Here is a 12,825-nt window from a genome sequence, read left to right as displayed (position 1 = left end):
ACCATAGTTATCTAAAATAAATGTGGTATGTCAATGAGCTAAGTATTGCCTTGATCAATTTTAATTCATTTTCAATGTATAGTACTAATTTAAAAGTCTTTTACTTTAAATATATGTAAAATATTTTAAATATTTAAACATTTAAATATTTTTTATTAAGCACAAACTTCTCTTGTACTTACTATTTACTTGGGAAGTTCTTCATAGATATTTTTCTATTAGTTTTTTTTTAAAAAAAGTAATAAATTCATGCCCTGGCCAGGTGGCTCAGTAGGTTGGAGCGTCATCCTGTACACCAAAAGGACTCGGGATTGATTCCTGGTCAGGGCACATACCCAGGTTCCATGTTTGATCCCCAGTTGGGGCGTGTATGGGTGGGCAACTGATTGATGTTTCTCTCTAATATCAATGTTTTTTCTCTCTCTCTAAAATCAGTAAAAACATCCTTGGGTGAGGATCAAAAAAAAAAAAGTAATAAATTCAGTTCATTGCTAATACTAAAGATCATGCATTTTTAATTTATAGAAGCCTTAGTTAATATTTAACTATCTTTTTATTCTTAAGAATTTTGAACTGTACCAAATTTTTGCCCATTAAAACTCTGAGTGTTTATATTTGGGTAATACACATATTTTAAAGACAGGTATCATAATTTTAATTCATAATTTAAAGTATACTATGCCACTCGAACTGCTTTTTAAATAAGAACATAACCATATTTTAAATAGCAACATAAAGTTGTTGCAATATCTTGTTATAAGCTTAAGCTATATTATAATATGGAAGTTTAAATTTATTTGAAACTTTAATCTGTTAAAATTTGTTATCTGTTAAGAACTACTTTTTTGTGTTACTATTCTTAATATTAAACTATCCTACTCTTTAACCAATATTTGATAGAATAATTATCTAAATATTAATCATAGGATATTAGAAGACATCAACTAGAAAATATCAATAATTAAAATACATGTACACACACATGCGCACACACACACACTGTAAAACAGGCTTCAAGGCACTGTACTCTCTTCATAATGAATTCATAGCTCTTCACTGTGAAAAGTGCTGTCTTGAGCATGAACTCTGAAGCCAGACTCTATGGGTTTGAATACTGGTTCTGCCATTTATCACTTACCAGTTGTGGTTGTGGACAATTATTTAACCTCCACCTGCCTGAATTTCATTGTCCATAAAATCTAGAAGCCCTGCCTCAGAGGATTATTAATGGCCATATTTAAAGTACTTTGAGCAGTATCTTACATATGGTAAATACGGTATAAGTGTTTGAGGGGAAAAGTTAATTCTGTCTCTGTTTGTATTCTTTTAGAAAATGGTGTTTTTAGGAGATGTTAAATGTACAAACAACATTTATACTACACTAATATTAAGGGCTAAATTTTATTAGTAACACTTCCTGAAGAATAGTTATCCCAAGCAATGGTTTACAAACTGTATTCTAAGAATAGGACTTGAGGGGGTCCCCAAAAATGGTTCATTTGAAATTCAAGTTTTAAAAATTAGTTTTAATTTAAAAAAATATCACCTGGCTTAATTAAATACCATGAAAGATTCAGAACTCATCTTTCTTTCCCATGACAGTACCTATTACAGTAAAAAAAGAAACAGTATGTCAAATTGTGATAGTATTATACTAAATATTTTAAAATGTAAGATTTAGGCTTGTATGACTTTTAAAATTGTGATCAAGAATGCCAATGGTCAGTCCTGGCTGGGTAGCTCAGTTGGTTAGAGCACCATCCTAATTCACCAAAGAAGTAACTCTCCCCCGCCCTCCCTACAAGTCAATTTAAAAGAAAAAGAATGTCAATGGTTAGTAGATACTGTTTGAGATTAAACTTAGAAAAAAAATTTTCTCCTATCTGCAAACTACTTGAACAATTTAACTGAAGTTTCCTGAGATTCCAATTAAATTGCTCTAGCCATTAAAATAACTTACTATTTTCAGCTTCTTATTTGTGAATCAGGATTTTCTTCATATTGGACTACCAAAAGAAAACAATCTGGGTGGCCTTTAAAACAGACTTATTCTTCTACACTAAAATTTATAATAAGTAAATATTATAAACTCAAACTTATAAATTTAAAATAAACTTATAATAAACTTGAACCTCCATTGCCTTAAGTAATAAGGTTTTTGTAAGATTTCATTTGAAAGAGAGATTCCACCGCCAAAAATATTTGTCAGCTTGTGGCTTAAAAGTAGCCAGAGCAATTGAAAGTCTAAGTCAGGGATGGGAACATCTGGATCCTTGGGGCCCTATACGTCCCGAGAAATCATTTGGTCTGGGAAAGAGAAGCAGTTCCAGACATCACATTAGGGGTGAGTTAATTAAATCGCAGGCTAATTTTTAAGTTGATAATTTTGTATGGCCCTCAAATGATGTTATAAATATCTAAATGGCCCTTGGCAGAAAAAGGTTCCCTACCCCTGGCTCATTCTAAATAAAGCTTCTTTCTATCAAACATAATAGAAAGAAAAATGTTAATACTTTGAAAATTTTAAGATACAGAATGAAACTCGTAAGACATTGAAATAGTTCTCCCCTAAAGAAACATCTATCTTTTGCATCAGGAAGCATTGAAAAATAAATTAAAATAACAAAAACAGTAGTTTATCCAGGCTTTTCATTTTATAGATTGAAAAAGTTGAGGCACGGAGAAATTGATTTGTTTTAAATCACAAAGGAGCGGTAGAAAAGATGCATGAGTAATTTTTTTTCAATCAACTGCATACTTTTTTTGAAAACTAAAAACATAATTTCTATTTTTTCCAGATTCGGAATATGTACCTAAAATGGAAACCATCAAAATAGTTAAAACACTGCAACTCTGTTAAAGCAAGCTTAGAAAAACGCTGGCTGATGAATGAACACACGCTCTTCTTGGGGTGATTAAAAAGGCTGCACACTTCAACTTACTGTTGAGATATTTATATTTACAACTCTTATAAAAGAGACTATTGAAAAAATTTGTTTACATCACTCAAAGTATTTCTCTTTTGTGATTTACTTATGCATATTTTTAAGTTGGACATGATATAGCTTAATAAATTTAGTTTATTGTGTTTTAAAGAGAATTTTAAGTATTTTCTTACTTGCCACTTAGTACTGCTACACCTACTGTGCTCCTGGGGGTGGACATAGTGGCAACAAAATTCCACTGGCGAGCCTGAGGGTCCCATCTTTCCACTGTATTCAGATAGCTCCAGCCATCGTGCCCTCCGACTGCATACATGGGACCTTCCAATACAGCCACACCTACAGGGAGACAGGAAAGAAGTAATGACTTAAAAACCACATTTTAATTGAAATGTCGGTACAATGAATCTAAACATGCAAATTTAACTAAGCAAAAATTTATGATATAGACGGGTGGGTGAGTGAGGGTGAGAAACAGCACTATAGCTCTGGTCTTAAAAGTTTTAGAGGCAGTATTTTGAGGTACAACAGTGGGAAGTTATTACAAACTACACAAGATGCACATATTCTCATATTTAAAACATTTTTTCAATAATATGGATTTAAGATATATTTGAAAATGCATTTTTATTCCTTTCCCCCTATTAATTCAGATTCATGAGATTTTATTGTAGTTAGATTTGATACCACAATCTATTTATGAGTCATCACCAGGGAACTGAGCCATACTCATTTGCTCATTTATTTGACAAATATCTACTGAGTTTCTACTAAGTGCCAGGCACTTAACTGAACATAATAGGTAAGGGCTCTGCTCTCATGGACCTAATATTTTAATTGGGAAACAAACAAAATATATTTGGGGTATCGTTAAATGCTAATAAGAAAAATGGAACTGATTAAAGGTAGAGAGAGTCAGGGGGACATCTGAACAAACGTAAAATGACATTTGAACAAACGTAAATGAAGTTAGGAAACCAGGCATGGAGATATCTGGGGGAAGAGAAGGTGAGGTAAAGGGAACAGTATGTACAAAGGCCCCAAGGCATGCTTAGTGTGTCTGTGGTACAGCAAGGAGATTAGTTTGGCTGGTAGGGTGAATGAGGGGGAGAGTGTGGGAGATGAGGGAGAATGTGGAGTCAGATCATGTAGAGTGGCTAGGGCTCTTGTAAGAACTTTGGATTTTATTCTAAATGAGACAGAGAGCCAGGAGAAGGTTTTGAGAAGAGGTGTGACAAGATCATAGTCAGTGAGATATAAATATGAATCACTAGAGGGTTAAAATACAAATTTTGTAATACAAATATATGTTAATTTGTGAAATCATGGCCAGATGAGATATAAATATTCATCATTTATATGTGACTCGAATCAACATATCATTCCACTCATTTGTGCCCTACCAGTATGGCTTTTGTAAACATACACACATATCTCTAACTCCAACTATATATAATATATATCCAATTATATATGTGTGTGTGTGAAATTAATCAAAGGGCTGGAAAAAAAAAATAATGGGTCCATCTAGTCCAACCCCTTAAACCTTAGCTTTGAAAAGGAATTTTAGCAGCAGAACGTTTTCAAATGAAGTCTTGTACAATTTCCACATGTAAAGAGATAAAAGGAGTGTTTCTTAAGTAAAAATTTCTTTTATAAGTTCAAATTTAAAACATTTATTATAAGGTAAATTAATAAGAGCAAGGCTGTTTTAAATGATGCAAAAATTTTAAATTTAGGCCTAAAGTAGACACTTTGAGCTATGTGATCATTCTCCTTTGAACTTGAAGTTCATTGAAGTCTTTTGTGGGGTACCTGGGACTAATGATGGCATTCCATGCACAATCTGATCTGCACAAAGCACAGCTGAATCATGGGCATTCTCATGCCATGTACCATATATATAAGAATTTACCTTAAGCTAGAATTAAGTTTCTTTTCCTCGAGGGAGGGGAAAGTTTGTGGTTGAATCACACTTCTGACCCTGAATTTTGTGATCAACTCAAATTTATGTCTCATTCATGCTGCTTTTAAGATATATCTTCCCATTCTGTGCCTATGTAACAGATGATTTTATGGGCCCAAGGGTAATGTTTATAGTTTTCTTTGTTAAGTTTCATATAGTTAATTCTGAGCTCCCTCTTTGCACCTTAGCCCTAAGCTTCTGGTTTAGTTCCTTACCAAACCTGAAACTTAAGATTACTTTTCATTGAAACCTAACTGCAACTAGTAGAATCGCTTGTCTCTTTGATCTTTTGCTGTACTCCCTACCATACCTAGGTGATATCTTCCTGTGTAGATAATTTTCACTGGCTTTTTGGGTAGCCTCTACTCAGGTGCTTATTAATAAATTGCATATAGTACAAAGCAATGCTATCTAAACTATGCCTTCACTGCTACTCATCCATTTTTTAATTCATCTTTTATGATGACCTATCAAATTCTTTATTGCAACTCTTTTTAAACCTTTTCCAAACTGTGATAAATTAACAATATGGCCTAAAATTCTTCCAATCCTTGAATGCATGCCTGTTTGCAATGTGACTCTGCAGCTCCTCCCACTAAGGGGAGGAATCTATTTCTCTAGTTTTTGAATCTGGGCTTGCCCATGTGCCTTGTTTTGGCCAATGGGATGTTAGCAAACATGATGCAAGCAGAAGCTTGAGAAGTGTTTGTGCACTGCGGCTTGCCTTCTCTTGCTACTTTTGAAATCCTGTGACTGCCACCATGTGAAGAAGCCTGGGCTTGCCCGCTGAATGATCAGGGGCATTGGCGCAGCTGCCTGTGTTGCCCAGGCCAACAACCTGCTTACCACTACACATGTTCAGCCCAGACCAGAACAGCCTAACCCACAGATCCATGAACTAAATAAATGGTTGGGTTAAGCCTCTAAGTTTTGCAGTGGTTTGTTACGCAGCAAAGCTGGGTGATACACATACATTTCAAGCCTTATCTAATTTTATTTCTACCTCCTTCACTCTCATCAAACAATTCTTTCTATTCTTTCCACCTGTTCTTTCTCTTATGAGAAAAGAGAGGTCATCTGATACAGGATCCCTAAATTCTCTTTTATCATCTCAGAGTGAGTCATCAGTTTCTTGAGGGTAAGATAGTGTCTTCCATATTCCTGCATACCTACAGAGCAAAGAGCATGGCACACAGTACATGTTAATCAATGTCTGCTCAGTGAACTGTTGAATGCAAAAATGAAAAGTATCATTACATTCTCTGTGCCACCTTCAAATTTTTCTTGGTTTTACTAATTTCTGCTTAAAAACCATGGGATACAGATAAAACACAATAATGCTAAAGATTTTTAAATAAACATTTCACATAGGGTTCATGCTACCCTAAAATATTCATATTTTTACTTGTACTAGTTGCACATAGACATTTATGTATATGCTTGTTTTCTCTGCTCCTACCTCTCAGACAACAGAGAGCATATGAAGGGATGCTTGGCGACCTCTCCTGACTCAACAGCTGCCACACTGGTCGTCTTCTGCCTGGTACAGAATGTAAAAATGCCGTGGAAGTCCAACCCTAACACATGATATTAGGAACAAATCTGCAGTTATACTCACCAAGGCCATGCCTATGTGTGGACATAGGAGGCATCACACTCCAAGTTTTTGTTTTGGGATTGTAGCATTCTACAGTATTCAAAGTCTTCAGTCCGTCTCTTCCTCCAACCACATACAGTTTGTCATCTAACACTGCAACACCGAACTGTAGCCTCCTCCCATTCATATTTGCTACAGGAGTCCACATATTTGTACGGAGATCGTATTTTTCAATGCTTGTTGCCCCTTAATGGTAATATATAAAAGTTACATAAATAAAAATTTCACCGTGATTATTTTATGTCATTATACATACAAAAGTATAATCTTATAGCACTGACAATACAACTTTTATTATATTCCAATAAGCCCTTGCATGATCTGGCCCCCTGCTTATATCTCTGACCTCATCTGCTTATATTCTCCAGGGCATACACTAGGGCATACGTCAAGGCATACATCTCCTACCATTCCCTAGGAAACACGCCACGTTCTGGTATTAAAAGGTCAAATAAAATATTATTTGTCAAAGAAGGCTGAGGAGCATTAGCTAGAAGTGGGAGGGAAAACAGGGTAGTTTAGTGTCATGGAAGCCAAAGGAAAGAAGTTTATAGCAGGTAGGACTATGAACAGTATCAAAAGCTACTGAGATGGTCAAGTAAGATGAGAACTCAAAAGTATTACTGGATTTAGCTACACGGAAGTCACTGGGGACTTTAAGGAGAATGCCTTTGAGTGGTCATGAATACTTATTGATTTAATAGGTTACAATCTTTTAACTACATTATATATTTTTGATGCTAAAATTATCCTAGATTGGACAGTGGTAACCACTATAAACTGTGTTCCTTTACCTGTCTCCATCATCTGAGCACTTCTCACTTTCTAGTTCTAAAAGATGTTCTAGGTTTATCTTGTACTTTTTCTACCCCAATGCTAGAGCCAGCCATTTTCCCAAAGAACTCTTTGGCTATATTTATTACTAATTAAAATTAATTTTATTGGTTCCCCAAGGAAAAGATTTATTACCTTTTGTTGAATCCATTCCTCCAACGGCAAATAATGTACCAACAGTTGACTTCCTAGGTTTTGTCCGAGGACTTTGTAACATGGGTCGTCTCTCTGGTAATAAATGATACTTCATTGCTTCCATAATTAGTTTCTGACATTCTATATCATCCCGAAAAAGTGCATTATTTTCCATGTCTGCCAGGAACTAGAAAAAAAAAAAGTTAGTATGTATATTGAACAACGAAGAAAATGGTAAGGGTAAAAGAATAAACTATAGTTCACAAATGGAAATGATCTCATTTTTTACAAATCCGAGTCTGGGTACTTATTTTTAAGTAAAATATGTAACATTTACAAGATTTAATTTTAAATTTCATTGAAAATAAAAAAAAACTGTGAGGGATAAGTGGTATGCTCTAAAATCTTAATAGTGCTTATTATCTCTGGAAGGGAAACTGGGGCTTTTTTAATAGTATTTTTTTTTTTTTACTACTTTTATATATTTTCCAGATTTTCTAAAATAAATCATTTTTACTTTCTTAATTATAAATCATTTTAACTGAAGAAAAATAATTATAAGTTGACTAATTAGACTGCATTTATCTTTCCTCTCAAAACAATCTTCAAACAACAAAAGCAAACTTACCAATTTCTTAAGGGGCAAAGAACTCTAACTGGTGATTATTCTAATAGAATTAAAATCCTTTGTGAGTCACTGAATCCTATCTTTTCACTTATGTAATTTTACATAAATGCATACACCCTTTTAAAAAATGAGTTTCTAAACAAAGTATGAGTTGAAGAATATTTTTTATTTTCTTCCAGATTCTGTATGAGCACCATTTATTAAATAATCTCCTTTACTGCCAACTGAATTGGACCACTGATCTTATATGTCTATTCCCATTCTAATATCATATATTTTTAGTGTTATTATAGCATTTCTGATTATCTGATATAAATGCACCCTCACTGTTCATTTTCATAGTTTTCTTGGCTATTTTTGAGTCTTTACTTTCCATATAAACTTGAGAGAAATTTATCTAATTCTCCTTCACCATCTTGATCCTGTTGGAATTCTACTAGGAACTGCATTGAGTTTATTTATTTATTTATTTTAGAAGAATTTACATTTTTATGTTATTATGTTTTTCTGTTCAAGAAGCCTTTCCATTTGTTGTATAGCTTTCTTCATGTAGGTCTTGTGCTTTTCTTTTATTAAATATATTCTTACATATTTTCTTATTTTTATTGCTATTGGAATTTCTGTTTTACACATTTCTTTTACTGGAAGAGAGATAAATCTATTGATTATTGTATACTGTATTATAACCTACATTTTACCACATTCCCATATAAACCTCTAGCTATTAGGCATACAATCATAATCATCATTAAATAGGGATAGTTGACATCTTTTTCTAATGTGTATGCCAATTTTTCCAATTTTATTTTATTATTGCAATTGTTAAGCCCTTCCAAGCAATGTTAAATAATCAGAGTGATATAGAGTATTTTTAAATTTATTTTGTTTCTAACAAAAGTCACTGTAAATAAGTTTGTGGCATTTGGAAACTTTGCACACTAAAGGCTAAAAGGCCAAATTAAGACCTATATCTCAGGACCTATGCTAGAGTATACATTTTGATATTAATTAGTCCATATTTTTTCTATGCACACAAAATACAGTTATACTTGCTCCAAAAACCATTAATGAATATGCAGTGAGTTGGCCCATTTAGTGAGCTTAATGTTTATATTACTTCTGCTATAATTACTTTAGTCCTTTCTAAATAAAAATAAATGTGGAAAAAACCTGTAGAAAGTCTTGAGAGACTTAATAGTTACTACAATTTGAGGTAAAACATATTTCTTAGCATGCTGACAGATTATAAATTATGAACAAATGAGATTAATTATATATATATTTTTCCTCCCGAAGGAGTTAATTATATTTAAGTAGAGAGATAAAAGTAATAGAAGAAAATATGAAGCCATTAATCCAAGTGTCAGATTAATCAAATGGAAGCTACCAAATGTCATCTGAGATATCATCTCTCACTGAGAGAGAACTACAAAATACAGACTTGGGTATACTCTGCATTTTAGGTGAATACTATGTGCCTTTGCTACCATAAAAGAATGGCAAATTATTAAAATGGAAGCATTTAGAAAATAGAAGAAATATTTTCAATTTGTAAATTTTTATCTTTACTCATCTATTTGTTCAGTGTATGACTATTTCTCTAAAACTGTTCCCCCTCCAAAACAGAATGTGAATGATTTACAAATTCTCTATGCTTTAAAAGATGTTTTGGTATTAAAAACTTAAAAGTTAAAAGAATGCTAAAGGTAAATACAAACTCATTTTATATTTTTGACTTTTAGTAGAAAATCAATAGTGAGAATTGAGAACAGAATTGTGAAGGCCAAGATACTCGTAGTACAGGCTATACATCAAGAACATTAAGAATTTAGGTGTCAAAATCTTTTAACTAATGTATATATGTCCTAGTATTTCTATTTACATGATTTAAAATTTGATCAAATAGAAAAATTTGGAATGCTTTCAAAGGTAAAATAAAATGACCACAAATACTTGTCCTCTGGATTATTCAGAGTTTTTAAAAAGGCATACTAAAATGATTATTTGGCAGAGAATTATAATTATATATATTATTTCCTACATGATTTTAAGGACCTACTGGGAGATAACCCTTCTCTCACCCAGCAATTTTACACATTGCACGTACAAGCAGAACGGTTCAGGGGAAAAGGCACAGAACTTTACTTCGGTTCAAGTCCCACCTCAGTGTCTTATTAGCGCTATAATGTAGCCAAGTAGAAAAGCCAAATGAAACTACGATGAGAAGGAGAGGGCTTTATGCAATCACTCTGTGATTCTGAACATACGGTTTTACTTTTTTGGTTTGTTACTTCATTTGTACAACAGGTGTTAGACTAAATGATCTCCAAAGTGCCTTTCAAATCTAAGATCTTATGACGATGATTATTATCAGCAGTATCCTGGATAATAGAAAATTTGAAGGTCTCTTAGAGTCATGCAAATATAGTACCATAAATACTTGAAACCGCAGGACTGAAGTAAGTTGTAGAGAGGGAAAACTCTGCGTGTAAATATGTTATGACTAATTGCCTTGAATATACCAACTAGATACCTCTCAGTTGTATCTCAGATTACTTCTAAAGTCTAACTACAGTTTTTCAGATTTTATATTCTTTCATCTAGAAAAGGGTAAGAAAAATAAATTCTGCTAGGTATCAGTACAAATATAACTCTCTTCTTTAAACCTGATTTTGAATGAAATGTTTTATGATGTTATTTTTCCTGAATTGTCACAAGTTCATGCATTTCTATGAATCCATACGACATTCTATCTAAACGTCAGCACTGGTTTTTGCCTCTGTGAGGTAGAAAGCAAACAGCAACTTTTGCTCACAATAGCTATAAATACTACAGAATCCTCAAGATAAATACAAATAGGACAAAATTTATGGCATTTTAAACAACAATAACAAATATGACCTTGAGCAATAACAGCTCATTCTTGCTCTACTTTCACGGCCTTTTTCTCTATTCAAGGTCTCAAAATCCTCAGCAAAGTATACAGAGGAAATTTCTGTATATTCCAGTCAAAATCGTAGAAAGGGAAAACTCTGCATGTAGATATGTTATGACTAATTGTCTTGAATAGACCAACTAGATATCTCTCGATTGCAAAACAGTGATAATAGTCATACCATTATTATTATTTTAATTTTTATTGAGTTTATTGGGACGACATTGGTTAACAAACTTTTACAGGTTTCAGTGTAAAATTCTATAACACATCATCCGTACATTGTGCTGTTTGCTCACCACCCCAAGTCAAGTCTCCCGCCACCATTCATCTCCCTCTTACCCTCCTCTACACCCCCCACCCTCTTCCCTCCGGTAGGCACCATACTGTTGTCTGTCTATGAGGTTTTGTTTGTTTTGTTTGCGTAATCTCTTCACCTTTTTCAGCCAGTCCCCAAACCACCCTCCCCTCTGACAGCTGTCAGTCTGTTCTCTGTGTCTATGAGGCTGTTTCTACTTTGTTTGTTTGCTTTGTTCATTATATTCCACATAGTGAGATCATATGGTACTTGTCTTTCTCTGACTGGCTTATTTCACTTAGCATAATACTTTCTAGGTCCATCCATGCTGCCTCGAAAGGTAAGATTTCCTTTGTCTTTATAGCCAAGTAGCTTTCCATGGTGTGAAGGTCCCACAGCTTTTTTACCCACTCATCACTGATGGGCACTTGGGCTGTTTCTGGAAACATAGGGGTGCATATATTCTTTCAAATAGATGTTTCGGGTTTCTTCAGGTATATTCCGAGAAGTGGAATCTCTGAGTCATAAGGCAGCTCCATTTTTAATTTTCTGAGGAACCTCCATACTGCTTTCCATAGTGGCTGCCCCAGTCTGCATTCCCACCAGCAGTGTACTAGGGCTCCCCTTCTCCACACCCTCGCCAGTACTTGTTGCTTGTTGCTTTACTGATGGTAGCCATTCTGACAGGTGTGAGGTGGTATCTCATTATGGTTTTAATTTGCATTTCTCTGATGATTAGTGATGTTGAACATCTTTTCATATGTCTATTGGTCATCTGTATGTCTTCTTTGGAGAAGCGTACATTCAGGTCCTTTACCATTTTTAATTGGATTGTTTGTTTTTTTATGTGTGTTGAGTTGTATAAGTTCTTTATAAATTTTGGATATTAACCACTTATCAGATGTGTCATTGGAGATATGTTCTCCCATTCAGTGGGCTGACTTTTCATTTTGTTGATGGTTTCCTTTGCTGTGCAAAAACTTTTCAGTTTGATGTAGTCCCATTTGTTTATTTTTCCTTTGTTTCCCTTGCCTGAGGAGACATATGAGAAAAAATATTGCTACGAGAAATGTCCGAGTTTTTATATCCTACATTTTCTTTTAGGATCTTCATGGTTTCGAGTCTTACATTTAAGTCTTTAATCCATTTTGAGTTTAGTCTTGTGTATGGTATAAGAAGGTGGCATAATTTCATTTTTTTGCATGTATCTGCCCAATTTTCCCTACACCATTTACTGAAGAGACGATCTTTACTCCATTGTATGTTCTTGCCTCCTTGTCGAATATCAATTGACCACAAAGGCATGGGTTTATTTCTGGGCTCTCTATTCTGCCCCATTGATCAATATGTCTATCTAACATCTGGTGCCATCTGCTGTTAACATCTTGATGTGGCTGCTTTTATAAATCCGTGGTTGTAAGACTTCTATT

General features: G+C 33.9%; 1 protein-coding gene across 4 annotated transcripts in view; it reads right to left on the bottom strand.

The window, feature by feature from the left end:
* The window catches only part of KLHL5 (kelch like family member 5), a 66,930-nt gene that overhangs the window by 11,793 nt on the left and 42,312 nt on the right, over window positions 1-12,825 (bottom strand). For 3 of the 4 annotated variants that reach the window (XR_013998332.1, XM_081130872.1, XM_081130871.1), the window contains 3 exons: window positions 7,535-7,721; window positions 6,527-6,751; window positions 3,119-3,281 (listed from right to left, as the gene is read on the bottom strand). Coding sequence is in view for 3 of the 4 variants with exons in the window: in XM_081130872.1 (XP_080986998.1) it covers window positions 3,119-3,281; window positions 6,527-6,751; window positions 7,535-7,721 (575 nt within the window). In the remaining variant the exon portion in view is untranslated. Of the gene's footprint in view, window positions 1-3,118; window positions 3,282-6,526; window positions 6,752-7,534; window positions 7,722-11,303; window positions 12,428-12,825 lie in introns of those variants that run through there. The other variant, XM_081130873.1, reaches the window with a different exon arrangement.

The sequence above is a fragment of the Miniopterus schreibersii genome (genome assembly GCF_964146895.1).
Source record: "Miniopterus schreibersii genome assembly, chromosome: 1".
NCBI lineage: Eukaryota > Metazoa > Chordata > Mammalia > Chiroptera > Miniopteridae > Miniopterus > Miniopterus schreibersii.
This window is presented reverse-complemented; position numbering and strand designations above follow the sequence as displayed.